Here is a 25,887-nt window from a genome sequence, read left to right on the forward strand (position 1 = left end):
CTGTCTTACTGGTAAGCTCAATGCCTTTCTTGCTGGAGGTTTCTTTACTAACCGATTTGTGAAGTTTGGGTCTTAGAAAACATCACCACAAATAATAAATGTTTGCCAACGACCTTTCTGCAGAAATACCCGTCTCGTTTTGTCCTCGTAGCTCTTACTCTGCTCTAAATGGTGCACCACGTGATGCGCTCCCGTGCCACGCTCCTTTTTGGTGGCAGGCACCCCTAATTTTAAGGCGCCTTTCCCACAATTCTTTTAGTAGTCCGCCTGCACGTCAAGATACTTCAGATTTGGCGGGGCATGTTTGCGTTTTTTTTTTCCGACTCAAGTTTCCGGATGTGCCCCGTTATAAATAGTGGGCACTAGTTGGGTAGCCAGTCAGAGTCTGACAGAACACACACGTGAAACGAGTCGAGATGTCTGCCAAGCGCCTCCTGTTCCTGGCTGCCGCCTGCTTCTGCCTCTTAGGTGAGTGTCGCGCTTACGCAGTTCACGTCATTGCCACAATAGCCACTTCTGTGACAGGCAGATATCGCGGATTAAGAAACAACAAGCGCAGAGTTTCTCAACCTTTAAGTATTTGCGACCCGAGTTTTCATAACAGTTTTAATCGCGCCCTCCTAACGTTTTTTTTGAAAGGAGCCCACTAATACCAATTTGTTCTTTTTAAATTAATGATATATCATAGATGCATATTTTATTATACCTACTTAACTTTTATCGACATTTTATCTAACTCTATATTTATTTTTCTAGTATCAGAATGTAGTTTAAGTTAATTTGTTTTGGTTTCAATAGATGTATTTTTCATATTTTCGATTCTTGTTTTCTTTTTTTCACATCTTCGCGCCCCCCTTTTTGTTACTTCGCGTCCCCCTAGGGGGGAGCCCGCCACACAGATTGAGAACCGCTGAACTAGCGCAGGATGAAGTGCGCTAAGCGCTTTGAATTAACGGCGGAGGGTTCCTCTGGTGTAACAAAATGAAAAAGAGACGAGAGACTTCATAAGTTATAAAGAGTTTATGGCGCAGTGGTGACCCTGCCCGCTAATAACACCGACACTGTCACCATGCAAACACCAGCTGGTCAGGTTGCTTGACCATTTGATCGCAGGTGAAGGGGGGGGAGTCACTGTGACCTTCCAGTTTACGCATTTGGCGTAAATAATAATAATAACAATAGATAGTTATGTGACAATTAGATGACACTAGAAGCAGCGCGCGAGTCTTATAATTAACGACCTCAGCAAGTGATGGCTTGCCCTGGTGTGATAAAATGAAAACTGGGCTTATTATAGAAAAGAGGCGACTAAACCCTGTAGGTTATGAGTTAATTGTGGAAATGATGACAATGCACCGCCAGTAACATCGACTTTGTCCCCTGTTCTGCGAGCATCAACTGGTCAGGTCTCTTGGGTTTGATATCCCAGGCGAAAGGGGGATCTCAGTTCATGTCTTTCCTACAGTGGTGAGTTCGAGAAAAATAACGTAACACTGAATAAAAAAAAAGGCTCTCTAAGAACGCAGAAGTGCAATTTCGACTTCTGTCTGTGTGGAGTCTGCACTTTCTCTGCGTGTTTTCTTTCTTTTTTTTCTACCTTCTTATGTGCATATGCAGGTTAGATACATTGACGAAACTACAGTTTTTGTTTTAAAGAAAGTAACATTACATGCAAACAAGTCGAACATATAAAACAAATCACTTCATAAAGCTAGGAAAACAAAAATTATATATATAATTAATATATATAATGATTTTCTGAATATATATAGTCAGCGTCGGAATATATAAAGTCATTCCCGAATATAAAAAGTCATTGTCGGAATATATAAAGTCAAAACTTGAATATATAAAGTCAGCGTTGGAATATATAAAGTCATTCCATCCATCCATTTTCCAACCCGCTGAATCCGAACACAGGGTCACGGGGGTCTGCTGGAGCCAATCCCAGCCAACACAGGGCACAAGGCAGGAAACAATCCTGGGCAGGGTGCCAACCCACCGCAGATATATAAAGTCATTCCCGAATATATTAATTTAAAATCAGATTAGGCCTATATTGATATTGATTGAAACGACTCAGGAACATTTTTAGTAAACTCAATGAGTTCCTAATACAATGTAATGAAATAACTTAACAAAAACGTCTTCAGAAAAAAAAAAAAAAAATATATATATATATATATATATAAAAACACTGTTCAGTTAATGTATTCAAAATGATGTATGTGCCTAGCATTTTGAACACTATATTTATTTATTCTTTTTGTATGGGCGCATTTTTGGACGAACCTCAAGCTCGATCGACTCTGAGTGGCTTCTGTCGAAGTTTACCTTTCACTAGTACGAGTGAAATGACAAGCACGGAAATTAGAGAATATTTGATTGAACTAGACCATTTTATTTGTGAATTCGGAAATGATTTTATATATTCCAACGTTGAATTTATATATTCAAAAATGACTTTATATATTCCGACGCTGACTTTATATAATCAGGCTTTGACGTTATATATATTCAAGAATGACTTTATATATTCTGACGTTGACTTTATATATTCAGGAATCACTTTATGTATTCCGACGCTGACTTTATATAATCAGGCTTTGGTGTTATATATTTAGAACACTGACTTTATATATTCCGAAAATCATTGTAATTGCACCCCATAATATGTAAATGTATATATATATATATATATTTATGTATACAGTATACTACACACAATGCTCAAAAAATTAAAGGACCACATCAGATCTCAATGGGAAAAGAAATCCTGCTGGATATCTATACTGATATGGACTAATATGGAATGTGTTAGGAATGAAGGATACCACATTGTTTGATGGAAATGAAAATGATCAACCTACAAAGGACTGAATTCAAAGTCACCCCGAAAATCAAAGTGAAAAAATGATGTGGCAGGCAGGAGAGTCCATTTTGCTGAAATTTCATTGCACCAACTCCAAATCGTACTCAGTAGTCTGTATGCCCCAACGTGCTTGTATCCATGCCTGACAATGTTTGGGGCATGCTCATAATGAGATGACGGACGGTGTCCTGGGGGATCTCCTTCCAGATCTGGAGCAGGGCATCACTGAGCTCCTGGACAGTCTGAGGTGCAACCTGGCGGCGTCGGATGAACCAAAACATAATGTTACACTCTGAGGTGTTCTATTGGATTTAGGTCAGGCGAGCGTGCGGGCCAGTCAATGGTATCAATTCCTTCATTCCTTCCTTGTGCACCAGGAGAAAGCCAGGACCCACTGCACCAGCATAGGGTCTGAGAATAGCTTCAAGGGTTTCATCCTGATACCTAATGGCAGTCCTGTGGTGCTGTTGTCTAGCCTGTAGAGGTCTGTGTGTCCCTCCATGGATATGCATCCCCAGACCATCACTGACCCACCACCAAACCCGTCATGCTGAACGATGCTACATGCAGTATAACATTCTCCACGGCTTCTCCAGACCCTTTCACGTCTGTCACATGTGCCCAGGGTGAACCTGCTCTCATCTGTGAAAAGTACAGGACACCAGTGGTGGACCTGCCAATTCTGGTATTCCATGGCAAATGCCAATCGATCTCCACGGTGACGGGCAGTGAGCACAGGGCCCACTAGAGGATGTCGGGCCCTCAGGCCACCCTCATGAAGTCTGTTTCTGATTGTTTGGTCAGAGACATTCACACCAGTGGCCTGCCTGCTGGAGGTCATTTTGTAGGCTCTGGCAGTGCTCATCATGTACCTCCTTGCCCAAAGGAGCAGATACCGGTGGGTCAAGCTCTCTTAGAGGAACTGCCTGTCTGTCGGTTTCCTGGAATCTCCTCCAAGCCCTTGGGACTGTGCTGGGAGACACAGCAAACCTTCTGGCAATGGCACATATTGATGTGCCATCCTGGAGAAGTTGGACTACCTGTGCCACCTCTGTAGGGTCCAGGTATGGCCTCATGCTACCAGTAGTGACACTGACTGTAGCCAAATGCAAAACGAGTGACAAAACAGATGAGGAGGGAAAAATGTCAATGGCCTCCCTCCACCTGTTAAACCATTCATTCCTGTTCTGGGGGTCAGCTCTGTGTTGCCCCTATAGTGCACCAAAGCGGCTGAAACTGATGAACAAGCCCCTCTGCTACTTCACTGACCAGATCAATAGCCCACAAGTGTTATTGACTTGATGCTATACTCTGATTGAAAGTGTTCCTTTAATTTTTTTGAGCAATATATGTATATGATATATATCTTCTTCTTCTTTCGGCTGCTCCCGTTAGGGGTTGCCACAGCAGATCATCTTCTTCCATATCTTTCTGTCCTCTGCATCTTGTTCTGTTACACCCATCACCTGCATGTCTTCTCTCACCACATCCATAAACCTTCTCCTGGGCCTTCCTCTTCTCCTCTTCCTTGACAGCTCTATCCTTAGCACCCTTCTCCCAATATACCCCTCATCTCTCCTCTGCACATGTCCAAACCAACGCAATCTCGCCACTCTGACTTGGTCTCCCAACTGTCCAACTTGAGCTGACCCTCTAATGTCCTCATTTCTAATCCTGTCCGTCTTCATCACACCCAATGCACATCTTAGCATCTTTAACTCTGCCACCTCCAGCTCTGTCTCTTGTGCCACCGTCTCCAGCCCATATAACACAGCTGGTCTCACTACCGTCCTGTAGACCTTCACTTTCATTCTTGCTACCCATCTGTCACAAATTACTCCTGACACTCTTCTCCACCCATTCCACCCTGCTTGCACTCTCTTCTTCACTTCTCTTCCACAATCTCCATTACTCTGTACTGTTGATCCCAAGTATTTTAACTCATCCACCTTCGCCAACTCTACTCCCTGCATCCTCACCATTCCACTGACCTCCCTCTCATTCACATATACTGTATATATATGTATATGTGTATATGATATATATCTGATCTCTGATATATACTGTATATATCTCAGGATGTTCAAAAAGTTTTGGAAAATTTTTTTAACTCTATAAAAAAAAGAATTTAAAAAATGAATTACATCACTTTTCTACTTTTTAGTGCCCAATTACTTCTCCTCCTGCCTTCACCGTTTCCTTTTGAACGTCTCTCATATACTGTATATTAGAAAATTATTACGGAAAAACAACCCACACTCAAGTGAAAGAGAGAGAGCAGATGACATGGACAAAAATAGTTACAAAATAAAGGAAATGTCCTTTTCCCCTGATATAAATGCTTATTCTAAAATTGTATCAATTAGAATCTTGACATATTTTAAATTTTAAACAGCTCTTCTAAGTGAGAATTAGATTTGTTTCCAATTTCAAATAGTATAAAACATCAGTTGCCCACTGACTTATAAAAGTTTTTTTTTTTTAAGAGGTGCGTCCTGCAAATTCCAGTTCAGGTCTAATAATACCCTACATTTATTGCTGCCTGGTTAGGCTCCGGCTCCTGAAGTCATAATCAGGATAAGCAGTTATAAAATGGTTGGATCAATCATCTTTTAAATTCAAGAGACGACACTCCGATAACCAACTGAAAAATAATTTAAAACAATTCATTTTAAAGGGAACGACGATGTGCTGCCCAGAATATGCCCAGTACTTAAGAGCAGTGCGTGAGGTGGGTGTCGGGTCAGGGGCAATTTCAGGATTGGGTGGTATCAGGGTCTTAGCCCCCTTTAACGGTGTCTGTCGGAATACATTCACAAGCACTCTCATTTAACCTCAAAATATATCTTAATCAGTGCCTGAAGCGGAACCAAATTACTGTCCATTTACTTTGTCGACGTCTTGTTCCTCCTCACGATGCGTTTTAAATCTGACAGAACCTCTTAACCGGGCGCGTTTCAGCACGTTTAATTGAGCAAGTAGCGGGAGTGTTTCAGGATTCGAGTTCAGTGATACAGTATATATCGAATATATATATATATATATATATATATATATATATATATATATATATATATATATATATATATATATATATATATACGTATATCCATCCATCCATTTTCCAACCCATCCATCCATCCATTGTCCAACCCGTTAAATCCAAACACAGGGTCACGGGGGTCTGCTGGAGCCAATCCCAGCCAACACAAGGCAGCGAACCAATCCTGGACAGGGCACCAGCCCACCGCAGATATATCGAATAGATATATAATATATAAAAATATATATGAGTACTGAAATAAATGCACTAATTTTGTATGGGGGCGCAGGCCTAGGGGGTTTGGGGGAATTAAAACACATACATATATTAACGGACAAAAAGATCAGGGGCGTGGCAACAATACATGCGGGCTTTAGCCTCTGAAGCTCCTCCCTTCCGATTGCCTATAGGGCTTAGAATGAACGGTGAAGACTGAGACACTGCGGACTTAGAAAAAACAGACGACTACACCGTGGACTTTAAGAGGAATTTACAGTGCAGTGATGACAGCTGCTCAGGTCAGTCGGGGTTGATCCCAGGTGAACACCGGCAGCGAACCGAACCCGACCTTGAAATCAGTCCGGTAAAAATCCTTTAAACGCACAGGAGTGCGGTTGTGCCTTTCTTTGGAAAGGGGCCATGCATGGAAGGTATAAAGGCAGGTACTGTATTGTTATCCGTTATGCTCGACCGTCGCCTTTATCCACGGCGATTTACAACACCAGGAGACGCTAATCCTACTCTAGTGGACATTGCATTTCAGACAAGTTAAGTTAAGGGGTCGTTCGGTTCTGATTTTGGCGTGAATGTTTAACGTAAATGATGGCTCGGTGTGTGTAGCAGCAGTCGGGTAACCACAGCTGGCGTCTCTTTCGTTTCCTCTTCTCTTCTCTCTGTGTCGCCTTAGTTTGTTTTCTCGTGTTCGCTGAGTTATCCTTCGCAGTTACCTTAATTTAACATGATTGTTGACTCTGTGTGAAGGGGCTGATTCACAATCTACGCCCTTTACGGTTGTGTGGCCTTTCGGCGAAGCCCCAACTAGAGGAGCAAAAGGGGACTGAGGAAAAGAAAATCCTCACCTGCTTCAGAATGGACCCGTTTCGTGGTTTGCTGTACTGATTTAAAACAAATGGAAGCACTTGGGAAGTAATTTGATGCAGAAGGCGCTTTCAAATCGATCACTTATTGCTTTGACGGTAAATTACTTTTAAAAGTAAATCGAAGGCTTGGACTGGAAAAAACTTTAGCAATGGTCCTACATGGGGTGGACGGACACACTATTAAAATTAGATTAATATCAGCCTGGTCACAAAACCAATATCGAATTGAAGGCGTTTTAACAAAAAAGAAAAGACAATAGATAGATAGATATGTGAAAGGCACTACACAATAGATTGCCAAGTATGAACGTTGTTATATAATATTGAAAGAAATATCTATAAAATACATTATACATAGCTAGATGGATATAAAAGGCACCATAAAATAGATAGACGTGAAAGCTGCTATAAAATAGACAGGTATGAAGGTTGTTATATAATATATAAAAGTGGGAAAAGGCACTATATAATATACAGATGGATTTGAAAGGCACTAAAATGATGTAGATTTGAAAGTTGCTATACAATAGACTCCCTGTGACCCAGTGTTGGGACATAGCGGGTGAAAATGACTGACTGACTATACAATAGACTGGCAGGTATGAAGGTTGTTATATAATGTATAAATAAACAGATATAAAATACAGTATATAAAACATTTACATATAGACAGATATGAAAGGAACTATCTGATAGATTGATAGATGTGAAACACACAATATAATTGATAGATACTGATTTGCATGGTGATATATAGTTTGAAGGTTGTTATATAATGTATTAATAAAGGGATAAGGAGGCACTATAATATAGATATGAAAGGCACTATAAAAGATTTGAATGGTGCTATATAAGAGGTACAAAGATGTGAAGGTTGTTATATATTATTTAACTTAATAGAAATTAAATGCACTATAGATATACTGTACTTTACTCATATATGAAAAGCACTATAAGGAAGACAGATAGTAATGAAAGGAACTATATAACAGATAGGCAGGTATGAAAGCTGATATTAAATCCATCCATCCATCCATTTTCCAACCCGCTGAATCCGAACACAGGGTCACGGGGGTCTGCTGGAGCCAATCCCAGCCAACACAGGGCACAAGGCAGGAAACAATCCTGGGCAGGGTGCCAACCCACCGCAGTGATATTAAATACTGTACATTAATAAATAGATCACTAATGAATATATATGAACTATATGATAGATGGATAGATTGATAGATAGATCTTATTTGATCCCTGAAGCAAAATAAAATAATAAATAAATAATGGTAAAAGGTTATCAGGAAGAATCCCCTTCCACCTATCCATTTCCAACTAACTTATCCAGATCAGGGCCACATGGAGCCACCACTTTCACACACACAACTTCATTCTCACACACACCGGTCCATTTCTGAGATGTCCATTAACATCACAAACTCATTTTTGAGATGTGGAAGGAAAGCATGAATACAATCCCTTGCAGAGTCTTCACTACATGGATCTGGGAGTCTGCGCTGGATGTTGGATCCATCAGTTTAGCCGTTAGCTCACAGCACCACACGTATAAGGATGGCATTGACAGATATCCTCCTAAATGTTATTTATAAAAATGGATAAGGATTTACAGATATTTTTCAGATATTTCATTTTCAGATATTTCAATGAATATTCAATGATGTTTTTTCTTTAACTTTCTTCCACAGTCTTGACAAGTGGGGCAATCCTCCCTTCAAGAGGAATCAAGGTAATGATCTCCTCAAGTTGTCTCCTTCAGCTTCGGGCTCTTACACCCACCTAACCTTTATCTTTCTATTCCTGTAGCCTGAGTGTAGCTCATACCCGCTGCCCGCCTGCCCACGGATGTACATCCCAGTGTGTGGCACTGATGGCGAGACCTATGGCAACGAGTGTGAGCTTTGTGTGGATAACATGTAAGTGACATCTGCTTTATGAGGGCATTAAAACACTGGCATTTATCAAGAAAACTTCAATATATGGGAAATCAGTGGTGGGGACAGAGCAAGACATGTTTGTCATTTTATATAGCGCCTTTTCATGGTGAAACCTGTCTTAAGGCAGTGTTGAAATTAAAACCCAGTAGCTTGAATATTTTTTCATTATGGATCCTAGGGTGAATTCTTTAAAACTCACTTTCTACGCCCTCCACAGATTTGATACTAACACACTATACATTTGGCCTACCATTTAAGACGTCTACTCTATCCAACAATGTTCACAGACCTCCAAGTGTTTCCCTTTTTATTGACCATATTACAATCCCAGCGGGTGAACACATTTCCATACACTTTGCCTTTAAATTGTTAACTTCAGCCACACGTTTTTGGTCGCCTTCCAAAAGCTTCTTCCTTTAAATTGCTGGAATTTCGGCCCATTCCCCCAGACAGAACTGGTGTAACTGGGACAGGTTTGCAGGCCTTCTTGCTCACACATGCTTTTTCAATTAGACTGAGGTCAGAGCTTTGTGATGGCCACTCCAATACCTTGACCTTGTTGTCCTTAAGCCATTTTGTCACAGCTTTAGTGGTCTGCTTAGGGTCCTTGTCCATTTGGAAAGCCCATTTGCAACTGAGCTTCAACTTCCTTGCTGAGCTCTTGAGATGTTGCTGCAGTGTCTCTCCACCATTTTCCTTCTTCATGATGTCATCTCTTTTGTGAAGTGCACCAGACCCTCCTGCCACATAACGTGACACTCCCACCCCAGGTGTTCTTTGGCTTGCAAACCTCACCCTTTGTCCTCCAAACATAAAGATGGTCATTATGGCCAAACAGTTCGACCTTGGATTCATCAGCCCAGATGACATTTCACCAGAAGGTCAGATCTTTGTCCCCATGTGCCACTACAAACTGCAGTCTGGCTTTTTTATGATGGCTTTGGAGCGGAAGCTTGTTTCCTGCTGAGCAGCCTTTCAGGTTATCTCGATGTCGGACTCGTTTTACTGCGGATATCGATACTCGTCTACCTGTGTCCTCCAGCATCTTCACAAGTTCTCTGCTGTACTTCTGAGATTGATTTGTGCTTTTTGTATCAAAGTCCGTTCTTCTCTAGGAGACACAATGCATCTCCTTCCTGAGCGGTGTGACAGCTGGGTGGTCCCATGCTGTTTATTCGTATTTGTACAGATGAACGTGGAGCCTTCAGGCGTTTGGAAATTGTTCCCAATGGAAGAGCCAGATTTGTGGAGGTCCACCATTTTTGTGAGGTCTTGTCTGTTTTCTTTGGATTTTCCCATGTAAAGTACATGCACAAGTATGAACAGTACAACAGCAGCGTCCACAGGAGCACACATCGCGTCGTGTGAAGTGTAAACCCGGCCTAAGACACTCTGAGGGTGAAACACTTCATTTATGCATTCTGAGCCCTTTCAGGTGAAAAGAGTCACTCGGGACCACCACAGTGATGGTGACCGTGCAGACGTTGTTTTTTTATAGCTCCTTTAAAAATGATTTCCATCCTGAGATAGCCTTCAGTTAAAGCACACTATGGTCCAGATTTCAACAGTGTGTCACAACTCGGGAACACATGGGGGATCAGCGGCGAGGACAGGGTGGGCAACTCACAGTCTTTACATGAGAAGAAATCACAGGGCATGTCACATTACGTGACTTCTAGTCGAGGGAATGTTAAACTTGACAACCACGGTTGCTGATCTCATCATTGGAGCAGGTCTTATTACAAAAGTAGAAATCACAGGGTATGTCACATTACACGACTCCTAGTCACAGGTTAGTCCTTTTTATATAATTATTACCCATTTCTGTCCTTGTTCATCAAATGCCAGCCAGCACTTCTTCCATACAATTTGATAAGGGAAGTATAAACTCTGTCCCGTAATTTTCCACATATTGACTCACTGTAGATGACTGAACTGTCATGCTGCGTAGACGGTGGTCACTTCATCCAGTAAACAGCTTTCCACAGCTGCCTGTGAGAGCAACATGAGGTGTGCAGGTGGCGCTCTAAAAGACCCTCATTAGCTGAACGAGGGCAGCGTCCTGAAGTGTCCATTTTGGCTCACTGGTTTCATTCTGCCCGTGTATTTTCTTTACAGGAGGAGGAAAGATCAGGTGTATATTTTAAACTACGATGAATGCTGAATCCATGGACGGACACCTGGAGGTTCACTGATCTTCTCTCTGCTTTGTGTTTCACAAGCTCCCCTTTGCTCCACTCCAGGCCCCTACGTCCTTTCAAAGATGAAATAAACTTTTACTTCTGGCATGAAATTTGGCCTCGGGTTCATTTTTATTGTGCTTTGTGTTTCTCTCATATTCATCCAAAGGGACTTCCAAATCATGGCTGCATACTGCAGTTCTTTGTCTGATCTTTACATAGTAAGGCCTGGCTGGTGTGTTGGATCACTTCGAGGATTCTACCCCCTGATGATTTTATAAAGCGCCTTTCTATTGCCAACACCATGTCCTCCATGCTTCTAAACTATGAGGCCTAACAGTGGCAGACAAACAGCATCAGTGGTGAAGAGTGAATTTACAAGTTTATGATTTCATATCTGCGGTGGGTTGGCACCCTGCCCAGGATTGGTTCCTGCCTTGTGCCCTGTGTTGGCTGGGATTGGCTCCAGCAGACCCCTGTGACCCTGTGTTCGGATTCAGCGGGTTGGAAAATGGATGATTGGATGAATGATTTCATATAGTGCCTTTCATCATGTTCTTTCTATATTTGTATATTGTGAGGATTAGCTGGTGCAGTGCTGTGCTTGTCTGACACAGAGTCACTCTTAAAGACTGGATCTGTCACCTTATGACTTTATATAGTGCCTTTCTTTCATGAAAACCAACATATATTTTACTAGAATTTTATACTATGTGGCCCCATTAAGCATAGTGACACACTGGGGGACAATGAGTCAATGCTGGGCTTTGCATTTGCTAGCTTGTGACTTTATATAGTGCCTTTCCATCATGAACACCAGTTCTTACTATATTTCTATATTAGAGGCCTAGTTGGTGACATACTCATGTCACTGGGGGTCACTCCTGGGGAATCTCCCACCTTTTGACTTCATACAGTGTCTTCTGCAATTTGAGGACTGCCAGGCTCAGTGACTCACCCAGCTCACTGCTGAAACTTGGGCCTGTCACCTCATATATAGTGCCTTGCCATCATGAACACCGCTTCTCTGCATGTTTTAATATTATGAGGCTTGACGGGTGTAGTGACTCACTCGGCTCATAAGGTGTCACTCTTGGACACTGAACCTGCCAGCCTTTTCGTATTTAATGCCTGTGCACCAGGAACACCATTTCATTACGTACTTGTGAGGCCTAGCTGGTGCAATGACATTCTCATCTCACAAGGGGTCTTTCGTGGAGATGGAATCTGCCACCTTATGACTTTATATGGCGCCTTTTATAAAAAGTGCCTTGCTATCATGAACAGCAGTTCCTTCAGCATTGTGAGAACCACTCATCTTGCTGCTACTAATTAGGCCTACCAACTGAAGATCTGATGATGGGGCCTTTAATATAGCGCCTTTCCGTCATGAACACTGCTTCCTTCTACATTTCTACATTGAAGTGATGTGTTTCAGGGTCCCCAATACTTGATTGTTCTGCTACCTTTTGATCCTATATAGTGTCTTTCAATTGTGGATGCCAATTCTTTCTATGTGTTGAGGACCGGCGGGTGATCAGCTGTTGCTGATATTTCTGATCCTAAAATCGGTCTTTCCGATAGCAACTGATGAGAAGAATTCATCATTCATTGCAGTATTTGAGGGTTCCTCTGGAGCACCTCCTTCTCTTGCATGATTTGGCTCAAAAACAAATCAGCACATTGGCATCTCATAGCAGGCTAATGTTTCGAGTTTGGTGTTTTTCCATCCAGCCGTTTTAGCTCTTAGACCGTCCTCAAGAAACTGTGACACACAGACAGACACACACACTCATCATCGAGACATCGATGTTTTTGGAATCAGGGGACCCTAAAATAAGGAGATCCGTCGAAAACCAGAGATCAGAATTTTTGATGTATCTAAAGCTTTTGCCCAACCCCCCCAAATCCCCCCCTCCAGATGATAAGTTATTGTGTGTGTGTGTGTGTATGGTTAGGGTGCACAAAGCAAAAACAGTGACAATCAAAGTGGTAGAAATACTTGGTGAGCATAAAGGTATTGAGATGGAATCAGGGGCATCAGCGAGCTCCAAACTCCCAAACACGAACACAAAGTGAGTCCCGGGTTCAAATAATGGAAGGTTTATTAAACCACTCCTTCCACAAAGCTGCAAAAAGCACAAAGACACAAGCTTTCTCTCTTCACAATACCTTTTTCTCACCACCACCACCACCACCACACACTGTCCTCCTCCAACCAAGTGTTGCTCCACACCCTCCCAGCTCTGACTCTCCTGGAAAAGGGAGTGCGGACCTTTTTATTATGGACCCGGGAATACTTCTGGTGCCTCATCCTTGCACATTGGAGGTGATATCACGCCATGGCAGAAGCCCATCACAGAAGGTACACTCTTCTCCTGCAGCTCCTCCTGGTGGCACACAAGGACTCTGACAGGGCTGTCTCATGGGACTACAATCCCCAGCCTGTCCTGCATATATCCATATAGGAGGATCATCAGCAGGATGCTGCCATTATGTCCTCTCCTGGGAGCAGCCATCTTCTGTCCATTCCAGCAGGCATTCTGTCATCCCAAGAAACTGGCACCTATCCTGATCAGGATGCCAGTTACTCCAAAACAGCTTTCACAATATATGCATATATGTATAAAATGGATTGAGAAAGTTTTGAAACCGTTTCTCTTTTTTCACACTTTATTAAGTTGTAGATTTAATCTTAATGGATGCATTTCCCATTCTTGTCCACCAATCTACACACAATAACCCATAATGATGAAGTGAAAACATGTTTTCAGAAGGATTTGCAAATTTATTAAAAATCAAAAACTGGAATCTCACTTCCATAAAAGTATACAGACCCTTAATTCTGTACTTTGTAGAAGCCCCTTTAGCAGCAATTCCAGCTCCAAGTCTTTTTGGTGAAGTCTCTACAAGCTTTGCACTCCTGCATTTGGGCAGATTATCCTATTCCTCCAGAGAGATCCTCTCCAGCTCCTTTAAATTAGATGGGAAGGTGTGTGAACTGCCATCTTCAGGTCACGAGTATAAGTCTGAACTGTGGCTGGGCCACTGAAGGAACCTCTGAGACTCGTCCTGAAGCAACTCCAGCGTTGTCTTGGCTGTATGCTTTAGGTCATTGTCATGCTGAATGGTGATCTGTCTCCCCAGTCTGAGGTGGTGTGCATTCTATGGCAGGTTTACTTCAAGATCCTCTCTGTATTTGGCTGCATTCATCCTCTCTTCAGTTCTGACCAGTCTCCATGTCCCTGCACCCCCATAACCTGATGCTGCCACCACCAAGATAACCAACATCATTTGCTTCATATGGGATTTCTCAGGAATGACTTGGCTCATCAGTACATATGAAAAGGTGCTATACAGAGTCATAAGCAGGAGAGCTCAACCTCCAGCAGTGACAGCATCATCCAGTGGTCACTGTGCCTGCTGAGCCCCTCGACACAGAAATATGAAAATCAATGGTGTACAGTAGGAAGGAGTTATAATAAGAAAAGGCACTATATAATGATAAGGTGGCAGGTTCAGACTCCAAGAGTGACTCCTTGTGAGCTGAGAGAGTCTCTGTGCCTGCCATGTCTTATAATATAGAAATGTGGAAAGAAGAAGCATTTGTGATGGAAAGGCGCTATAAAAAAGGCCACACCATCAAATCATAACTTGTCATTCTCAGGTTCTATCAGCAAGCTGACAAGTCTCTGAACCTTCTAGTCCTTCAAATACGGAAGGGATTGGTGTTCATTATAGATAGATAGATAGATAGATAGATAGATAGATAGATAGATAGATAGATAGATAGATAGATAGATAGATAGATAGATAGATATGAAAGGCACTATAAAATAGATAGATAGATAGATAGATAGATAGATAGATAGATAGATAGATAGATAGATAGATAGATAGATAGAATTTGGTATAGTAGGCAGGATTAGATAGATAGATAGATAGATAGATAGATAGATAGATAGATAGATAGATAGATAGATAGATAGATAGATAGATAGATAGATAGATAGATATGAAAAGCACTATATAATAGATAGATAGATAGATAGATAGATAGATAGATAGATAGAATTTGGTATAGTAGGCAGGATTAGATAGATAGATAGATAGATAGATAGATAGATAGATAGATAGATAGATAGATAGATAGATAGATAGATAGATAGATATGAAAAGCACTATATAATAGATAGATAGATAGATAGATAGATAGATAGATAGATAGATAGATAGATAGATAGATAGATAGATAGGCACTATCTATCTATCTATCTATCTATCTATCTATCTATCTATCTATCTATCTATCTATCTATCTATCTATCTATCTAATCCTGCCTACTATACCAAATTCTATCTATCTATCTATCTATCTATCTATCTATCTATCTATCTATCTATCTATCTATCTATTACCAATAGCAAAGCACTGTATAATAAAAAAGCACTAAATAAAGTGATAAGGTGGCACATTCAGTCACCAAGAGTGACACTCTGTGAGCTTAATGATTCACTGCACTTGCCATGGATCTAAATACAGAAAAAATATAAAAATAATCAGGCGTTCATGATGAAAGGCGCTATATAAAATCATAAGGTAGAAAACTCAGCCTTCACCTTTGATTCTCTTTGCCATCCAGGTAGCCACCGTGCCTGTTAGGCCACCTAGTGGACAACATGAAGATCACAATAGAAAGGCTCTTTGCTTATGAACTCCTCCAGTGACAGGCGAAGCGTCCAGCAGTGTCACACAATAGAGCCATCACACCTGCCTGGCCTTACAATATGAAAATCTGGAAAGAACTGTAGTATGCAGTCATGATTTGGAGGTCACTTTGGATGTCACATGAGGTCAAAACAAACACAACAAAGATGAGTCCAGAATTGGATTTCATGCCAGAAGTAAAGGTTTATTTCAGATTTAAAATGCTGCAGGGATCAGCAGTGGCGCAAATGGGGCTTGTGAAGTGCACAGCGGAGTGAAGATCAGCAGACCACCAGGTGTCCGTCCATGAATTCAACAAGCTCCATATTTTGCAATGTACATCGAAATTTTCTTAAGTCTGTAAAGGAAAGACATATGAAGAATAAAAGCAGTGAGCCAGGATGTCCACTCCCTGACGCTTCCTTCATTCCACTCACAGGAGACTTTAAGAGCCGTGCTCAGCTCCACCTGCACACCTGAGGCAGGTATGGGAGGGCAACACCTGTGGTGGTTCTGGATCAGGTGACCACTGCCCACTCAGCACGACAGCTTAATTAATAAAAGAGCACATTGCATACAGGGAGTCAATATGTAGAATATTATGGGATATCTGAACTGTTTCAATCTCATTTTGTCAAATAAGTGCTGGCTGACACTTTACACTTGTGATGAACAAGAACAGAAGTGCCTAATAATTTTTAAAAAGTTCAGATGACCCCAAACACACCTGGCATGCCGGACAACCGTGCCAATTACATGACCTGCCTGTGATCTGAGTGTAAAAAAAAAGGAAGCCACTGTGTTCTCCCTGCAAGCTGCTTCACTACACACCCTGAAAAGGCGCTATATAAAAGTCATAAACGTGCCTGTTAGCTCGCAGTCATAGATCTTCTGACCATTGTCTGTTACACTTTGTTGAAATATGGAAACAACTGAAAGGGGCCTCAAGATGGTCTGATGAATATAAAAGTTAGGTGGGGAACAGAAATAGAAGGTTAGGATGAAGGAGAGCAGGGGTTCAAAATAGAGAAAAAGAATAAATGATTTAAAGATCACAGTCATCCTCAGCAATGTGAAGTCCAGCTGCTATTGTGTTGAGATGAGGACAGAGTTCAGTGACAATGTGACATGTGTGTGCCAATCAACACACACTCTGAGGTGCCATCATTACTGAGTAGAATTACCTGAACTCTGAAGTTTTATCTTCTTCACCTCAAACACCTGCCTGACCTCGAGACCCCCGCATTACTCACCTGAAGGCCATCGTGGCCCACTGAGCGAGATTTGCTGGTCTCAACTTAACACACAGACCTGCAGGTGACGGAGTTTGCACTTTTGTGCACAGATGTCAGTCGCTGATGTTGAACAAAGTCACACACCGACAATGTCAGCTGCACTGAAGGTGACAGTCTTAAACCGACGTCACATTACTGCTCTTCAGAGGGGATGTCAGACTTGATAACTGCAGCTGCTGGTCTTGTCACTTCTGGATATCGGATTACGTGACTAGAAATCTCAGGACTGTCACATTACACTGATGTCATGTCAGCGGGAATGTCAAACTTAACAACTACAGTTGCTGATCTCGTCACCTGAGGATTATGTCACTAGAAATCACAGGGCTGTCACTTTACGTGTCTTCTAGTCAGAGGGAGTGTCAAAGTTCATGCCTGCAGTTGTCGGCCTCGTCACCTGAGTATGTCAAGTTATATGAGATTTTTAATTGTTGGGGAAGTCACATTACATATCTTCTAGGAAAAGGGGATGTCACACTTGATGACACAGAGCTGTTGATCCAATTTCCAATCTCTTTGTCTAAATATGTCAATTTATACTAGAAATCACAGAGGGTGTCACACTACAAGACCTTTGCTCAGAGGGGACATCAAACTTGTTGACAGCTGTGGCTGATCTCTTTGCCTGAGTGTGTCAAATTTTGCAACTGAAATTTCTGGGGGGTTTCATCTTTCATGACTCCATGCTGACTGTCCAGCACAGTGTCACATTTCCACAATGTGGCGTGTCCTCCTTTTTTTGTGACATCCAGTAATGTGCCTCCTGACAGAGCTGTTGTCTGTACTCAGGGCTTACAGGTGTGGTGAGTTCAGTCACCTTAACCCCCACCCCCCCCCAACCCCAGCCCCTTCATTGCCTAATGAAGTCTACGACTGAAAACAGCTGGAAAAGTCGTGTAGTGTGACATGGCCTTAAAGTGACATGCTTAGGTGACAAGATCACCAACAGCATTGGGCAACTTTGAAATCCCCTCCAGTTTGAAGTTGTGTAATGTGACAACAACAAGCCCACTCTGATCTCACCCTCCCAAAACTGCCCTGTTAAAGGGGTCGCTTATGGACAGAAAGTTCTTGATGCCGGCGCAGACTGAAGAAGAGAGGCCTGACAGACACAAGCACAGAGAGAAGAATCAGAAAAGAGAAGAATTAAAGGATTAACAGCAGAAACACACTGGGGACCACCAGCTAATGAGGTCCCCCCGAGCTGGTAACACTTCTCCATACTGCAGTCTGATGATTTGTAAGACTCGACAAAAGAAAGAGGATTTGCAGAAGTTTACAGGGAGAGAGTTGGGAGACTTTTGCTGAGAGGCTGACATTACTGTGTTTGAAATTGGAATTCACTATGAAAAGGCGCTATATAAACTGTGAGCTGCTGTGACGTGTCCTGTGTGTTCTTCAGAGGACGTTTATCAGCAGTGACACATTGATAAAATCTGGAAATTAGAGAGCTGTAACTGAAGATGATCTCAGGTTGGAACTCACCTTTGAAAGGCGCTATATAAAGTTAAAACAATGTCCGCACAGTCACCAACACTGTGGGGTCCTGAGTGACTCAATTCACCTGCCAGAGCTCATGGGACACAAATGAACTGTTTTACCTACAGAGTGCCTCAGGATGAGAGTCACTTCAAAAAGGTCACCTCATGTCATTTTCAAACCTGTAGAGGATCCCAGTAGCACTAAGGCAGGACACCAGTCCATCACTGGTCCCACTCACAGTCCCACTGGGGGAATTGCTACCCAACCCTAACCCATGCAGACGCAATGAAAGCGTGTCACCGCTACATGACAACACTCGAACTGAGGATCTCAGCCCAATATTGAAAGTCCATGAAGCAGCGTTGCTAATCACTGTGCCGCCATGCCGTTAAACTGTAAAAAGGCGCTATATAAAACAATAAGCTTCAATCCAAGTCATAGAGTACCTCTGTGATCCTTTGTGAGTCACTGCAACTCCAAGGAAACATTGCTGCTCTTTGAAAATCCCACTCAAAATGGAATTCACTATGGAAAGGCGCTATATAAGTCATCAGCTTGACTTTCCACTCCTTACCAACCATGGACTGTCTGTGTAGATCTGAATGAGCCACTAAACTGTGAGGCCTGTAATTAAGAATTAAAACTATTGTGTTCTACCTGTATTAAGATGGAGTGGACTATCGAAAGGCGCTATATAAGTCACAGGTTTGTTTATGAACTTCTTATAATGGCCTGCCTTGTGTGAACTTGTACAGGTCCCTTCCCTGTTGGGATCCATAATGAAGAAATATTCAAACTACTGTGTTTTAACTGCAATAGTGCAAGGCACTATATAGAAATCAGAAAACCTTCAGTCCTCACCGTTGATTCCCTCATACATTAAAGTTAGCTGTCTAAACGTCAACGTCTGGACACACAGGCGGGTTTCAAAGCACCCATTGCTTACATTTTGTCCACACAGTATGTGCACTTGTTGCTGTAGGTCTGGCCATTGCTGCCACACACAGGGTCGTTGCTCATCGTGCATTTAACCGACATCAGTCTCTGACAGTTGACCTGCGGAAATGGAGAGCAGAAAGTCAGGTGGACATTGAGGGCGGGCAATGAAGGAGACAACCTGACGAGACCCTTACCTGTGGAGGGTAGTTGCCTCAATTTGTCAAGTCTGTGGAAGAAAGTAAATGAAATCCATCATTGAATACTCCCTGAAATGTCTAAAAAATCTTTAAATCTTCATCCAATTTCAGAGATAAACATTTAGGAGGACTAATTAGTAAGAATCTGTCATCACATCAGACATCACATTATGCGAAAAATATCCGTTAGTGCCATCGTCACATACAGCATGTGCTGCTCTAAGCTGATGGCTACACTGATGGGCTATGAAGGCACAAACTCCTCAGTGGGCTCCTCTCCAGCAACCCTTCTGTGATCCTGAGGGGCTGACATTCCCTCCTGGAGATCACGTGAAGGAGACACAGAAACAGATGAGCAGGTGGGCAAGGCAGCCATCAAAATGAAAAGGCAAGGAAGGGCAACAAGATCAGTGGCATGATGGGGCAGTGCGCATCACTGCTGCCTCACAGATGCCACGTCCAGAGCTTGAAACCCACGCCAGGTCATCGTCTGTGTGGAGTCTGCGTGGGTTTGTCGTCAGGCTTTCCTCCGACATCTCAAAGATGAGTTTATATTGTTAGTGGACAAATCTAAAGAGGACTAGTGTGTGTGTGAAAATGTAGTCTGTAATGGACTAGCAGACCATCTACCGTGGGGTCAACACCTTGAAGCCAAATCTGCAGTGGCTCCATGTGACCCTGATCTGAATAAGTCAGCTGGGACATGAACTGATGGATGGGCTCACCTGATAAATTCTTGTAATCTTCTCGTTTAATGTTCCTTCTGGGATTAAACACGTTCTATCTATCTATCTATCTATCTATCTATCTATCTATCTATCTATCTATCTATCTATCTATCTATCTATCTATCTATCTATCTATCTATCTATCTATCTATCTATCTATCTATCTATCTATCTATCTATCTATCTATCTATCTATCTATCTAGCGCCTTTTATACCTATTTAAATGTCATATAAAACCTAGGTGGTGCAGTGCTAGTGCTGCTGCCCGCCATTAGGAGATCAGAGTTTCCATCCCGTGTTCTGCCTGATGTTACAAAGCTTTACCTGACCTCTCCTCCTAATAAAAGAAGGGGGCTTTGTCTGACCAGTCGTATTTTATTAAAATGACTAACGTTTTGCAGGTTCTGCCAGGGGTGTGTAACTTATGGACACAACTAAATGTAAATTCAACATATTCATGTGTATGTGAGAGAAAAAACAGATTATCAGTAACAAAACTCACACAAGTAGAAATCAGAATTGAACTTTAAAATTCATTCAATTCATTGCACTTAAACCTTCTTAAAGCCATTTTTCCCAATCAGTTTTTCTCTCTTTGTCACAAAACTGGCGAATGTGGTAAAGACACAAACCAAAAAAGCAGGAATCTCACCTGAGAGGCAAATGAAGGCAACGCACAGCAGCAGGAGGCGCATGGCAGACATCTCAACTCGTCTTGTTGGCATGTGTGTGTGTGTCAGACTCAAACTGGCCGACCAACACCCTGGTGCTCCTGATTTACAGGATTGCACATTTGGAAAACAAATTAAAAAAATAAAACTTGCAGGTATGATCCTCCCAATTACTGGAAATTCAAAACAATTTTAAATTCAGAAAGGCCTTGGAGATACACACGTCACATAGATAGATAGATAGATAGATAGATAGATAGATAGATAGATAGATAGATAGATAGATAGATAGATAGATAGATAGATAGATAGATAGATAGATAGATAGATAGATAGATGTGAAAGGCACTATATGATAGATAGATAGATAGATAGATAGATAGATAGATAGATAGATAGATAGATAGATAGATAGATAGATAGATAGATAGATAGATGGATGTGAAAGGCACTATATGATAGATAGATATGATACATATATTAATCATATAGCTCTCTGCAGCATGATTAATACAAAATACAGTCATTGGTATTTTGTGAGCTAAATACTTATAATCATCTGCAGTGGGCTGGCTCCTTGCCCGGGGTCTGCTTCCTGCCTTGTGCCCTGTATTGGCTGGGATTGGCTCCAGCAGACCCCCGTGACCCTGTAGTTAAGATATAGCAGGTTGGATAATGGCTGGATAGATGGATACTTATAATCATTACAGTTAATAATGTTTTTTCTACTTTCTCAATACAAAGAAGACTGTTCATTTATGTTAGGTAGAATGCCCAGAGGGGGCTGGGTGGTCTCATGGTCTGGTACCCCTGCAGATTTTATTTTTTTTCTCCAGCCTTCTGGAGTTTTTTTGTTTTTTTTCTCCTCCCTGGCCATCGGACCTTACTCTTATTCTATGTTAATGAGTGTTGTCTTATTTTAATTCTTACTTTGTGTTTCTTCTCTTTCTTCATCATGTAAAGCACTTTGAGCTCCATTATTTGTATGAAAATGTGCTATAGAAATAAATGTTGTTGTTGTCCCTGGGAAAGAGTTGAATGCTTTCTCCTCCATTTCTTCCATGTACAAGTTGGCTACAATGGTTATTCCATACCTCAGGGCCGGAATCAGCTGTGTACCTCCATTTGAAGGACAAAGGACACTCATTTGAGGACATTAACATCCAGATATTGGATAGAGATGACAAGTGGTTTGAGAGAGGGGTGAGGGAAGCTTTGCATGTGCAAACCAACAACCCCTCACTCAACAGAGGTGGAGGCCTTAGGCATAACCTGACTTCAGTTTATCAAGCTGCCCTTTCATCCATCCCCAGGAAAATCAGGCCCAATTCACACCTCCACCAGGTGGACCACTCTTATGGGGGTAGGAGGGGTGACTGTTACATCTACCCACACCTTCCCCTTCCTTTGTTTTACTCAATGAGCCTATTCAGGGCAGGTGTGAAGGGAAACCAACCTGGAGGATAAATTTGTGGTCTCTAACAACGTTCCTCAGACTGAAGAAGCTGCTTGGATGAGCAGTGAAACGTATCGACCTAACAAGAGCGAAGTCCAGTTGCCATGACTCAACTACCAGTTAATGTGCTATATTACTTATGACGGGGTTTGAGAATATCTAGTAAATTAAACATTAATGTTAAGATGAGGTTTACGATGTTCTACTTTAATGACAAAATAAACATCCGAGAATAAAATCAACATGTCAACATTAACCTCGACATACACTTTTTTTTTTCTTCCGTGTGTTGATATTTTTTTATCTCTTTTCCGTGGCCCTAACACACTTCCGTAGAAGGAAGGCTACACGAAGATAACAAAGCTTTTTCAGGTCACTGGTTCCTCAGTTCGTGATGTTAAGAAACGGCAGTTAACAGGAGGTCAAGATGAGGTCTGGAGGACCAAGACAACATTCTGAAAAAACTGCACGTTGGGTTGGTAGAAAGGTAACTAAAAGGCCCCATTTGACTGTAAAAGACCTCCATGAAGATTCAGCAGATTCTGGAGTGGTGGTCCGCTGTTCTACTGTGCGGTGACACCTCAACAAATATGACCTTCAGGGAAAAGCTTTCCTGCGTCCTCACCACAATATTCACTGCCTGAAGTTTGCAAAGGAACATCTCGACAAGCCTGAGGGATTTTGGAAAACAAGTCATGTGGGCTGATGAAGTCAAAAGAGAACATTTTGGCCACAATGTGCAGTGGTGTGTTTGCTAAAATCCAGGAAAAGAAGACGTCTCAACTATTAAACATGATCAGGCTGTGGGCTTGGGTGGTAGCCAGTGGCACAGGGACAAATGGAGTCAAATAAATAGCAGCAAATTCTGGAGGCAAACATCACACTATCTGTCAAAAGAGGATGAGTCCTACCACAAGATCACAATCTACAATGGAATACCTCAAGAGGGGCACGCTAACGATTCTGTCACGGTTATCATGGCCCCCCTACCTGAACATCAATTGACAATCTGTGGAGACCTCAAAAGACAGAGCAGGGCATGCAAGACGGCCCAAGAATCTCGCAGAATTAGAAGCCTTTTGGAAGGACAAATAGGTGAATAATAAGAATTGAAAGACTCTTAGCTGGCTACAAAAAGCGCCGACAAGCTGTGATAACTCGCCAAAGGGGGTCTTACCAAGTTCTGACCATGTCATGGGCCCAAAATTTTGCTTCAGGCCCTTTTCACTTTTTTGGTATTTTGTACCTGTGAATGTCAGGTTAGGCTGGGGAGCAGGCACTGGTACAATACGATGTCGTACCCACCACACAATGAAACAGCTTGGCATCATGATTGGCAACCCCCCTCCCCCCCAGGACAGACCAGTCCTACCCTCCAGAAATGACCCTATATCTGTCACAGCCAGGTGTTGTGTGGGTGTCCCCTTGGTCTCGTCCAGCCACTCAGGCCCTCAATAATGAAGATCACCCTCGGGTAATCGTGCCACATGGCCGTAGTGCCATAAGTGACACCCACTCACAATGCTGGTGCCTCATTGGGGACTCCGTGAGCAACACAAAGTCTGACCAGTGGCACCCAAGAACACACATGAAACAGTCCAGTCTTCATCTCAGGTCACTGGAAAGCGTCCACGTCTTGCAAAACAGGGAGCACCAGGACTCTAAAGACATGGACCTTTTGTTGAGATATCAGAAACGCCACACACCCCTTTCCAGTGACCTCATGACCTCCCCATGCTCCCCCAATCCGTCTACTGACTTCATGGGAAGAGTCACCAGAGACATGAATGTCACTGCCAAGGTAAGTAAACCTCTCGACGAGGTCGACACTCTCTCCACAGACAGACACATTGCTGATGGCAGTGCCCAGGAGGTCATTAAAGGCCTGGATGTTGGTTTTTATCAGGACATTCACCTGCCCAGTCACTCAGACTCCTCACTCAGTCTGTTGAGAGCCCCGATCAGAGCCTCCATTAATTCTGTGAAGATCACAGCATCGTCAGCAAAGTCAAGATCAGTGAATCTCTCTTCACCAACAGATGCCCCATGGCCGCTGGACCTCATGACCCTGCCCAACATCCAGGCCATGCCAGCATTGAACAGAGTAGGAGCAGAACACATCCCTGATTGACCCCAGAATCAACTTGGCTGAACATAGAGGGTCTGCCTCCACTCTGCACAGAGCTCACAGTACCAGTGTACTGGCTGGCCATGATATCCAGCAACCTTGAGGGGATCCCTTCAAGTCTCAGGATGTCCAACAGGGTAGATCGATCAACTGAGTCGAACGCTTTTATGAAAATCGACAAAGGCTGCAAAGAATCTCTGCCGATATTAGCGTTTGTGCTCCATGAGTACCCTCAGTGTCAGGATGTGGTAGATGGTCGACTTCTTAGGCATAAAACCAGACTGCTCCGGACGCTGGTAGATGAGCAAGTGATCATGGATCCAATTGATGATCCGAGTGAGGTGTTATCCCCCTGTAGTTGCAGCGATCCAGATAGGGATGACAAGTCCCATTTTCCATTCAGTTGGGATGACACCCATCTCCCAGATGGAAGCAAAGATTGTTTGCAATGCCAGGAGGACAGCCTGACCACCAGCTTGGAAAAGTTAATCTGGGATACAACAGATCCCTGTGAATGATGGAGATAAAAATGTCATCTTGCTTAAAATATTACAGAAATGTGAAATCTTGAACTTGATGCCTTTTGGTGATCAGTTCATCTTCTGCTCACTTAACTATTCACACTTACAAACATTTTAAGCAGGGGGGCCCAAACTGTTGCATGGCACTGCATCCCACTTACCTTGTTTCCCAAAGTCTAGTACCTTCACAGATGTTGTAGATGTCAGGTACCCTTTAGATGCTCTGTGCTCACCCTATGACGTCTGTCAAATTCACTACTCTTCTGATGGGCAGTTGAGATGGACTGAAGCTCGAGTCTGCGATGGCAGAGGCGTATCTTCAGTGCCATTCATAGCCATTAATTGTGTAAAATATATGAAAGCAGAGGATATTAGAAAGGGGGCAAATACTTTTTCACAGCATGGAGAATGAGTCAGTTTACCTGCAAGGGCTCACATTGTAGAAATATGCAAAGAGTTTGGTTCAAATGACTTGTGAGTTAGATAAAAGTGCCAACCTCTTAATAAATGTAAATGTTGATGATTTAATGAGTTTAAGTCTGAGCTCTCAGGATGCGGCTTACTGGTATCAAATGCAAATCCCACCGCTGACTCACCCTGTGACTTTGAATGAGTGACCT

At 42.5% G+C, this 25,887-nt stretch overlaps 3 protein-coding genes across 4 annotated transcripts in view; 2 read left to right on the plus strand and 1 right to left on the minus strand.

Annotated features, from left to right (window-relative positions):
* Positions 1-25,887, minus strand: part of LOC114660439 (serine protease inhibitor Kazal-type 1-like) — an 821,621-nt gene that overhangs the window by 240,295 nt on the left and 555,439 nt on the right. The window lies entirely within an intron of this gene.
* LOC114660438 (serine protease inhibitor Kazal-type 1-like) overlaps positions 1-25,887 on the plus strand; it is a 565,538-nt gene that overhangs the window by 50,097 nt on the left and 489,554 nt on the right. The window lies entirely within an intron of this gene.
* Positions 377-11,254, plus strand: LOC127529690 (trypsin inhibitor ClTI-1-like). Its single transcript, XM_051934246.1, has 4 exons — positions 377-468; positions 8,713-8,753; positions 8,831-8,940; positions 11,080-11,254. Exons 1-4 carry the CDS (start codon positions 417-419, stop codon positions 11,123-11,125), a joined length of 249 nt encoding a protein of 82 aa, XP_051790206.1. The 5' UTR covers positions 377-416; the 3' UTR covers positions 11,126-11,254.

Source organism: Erpetoichthys calabaricus, chromosome 11, assembly GCF_900747795.2.
Source record: "Erpetoichthys calabaricus chromosome 11, fErpCal1.3, whole genome shotgun sequence".
Classification (NCBI taxonomy): Eukaryota; Metazoa; Chordata; class Cladistia; order Polypteriformes; family Polypteridae; genus Erpetoichthys; species Erpetoichthys calabaricus.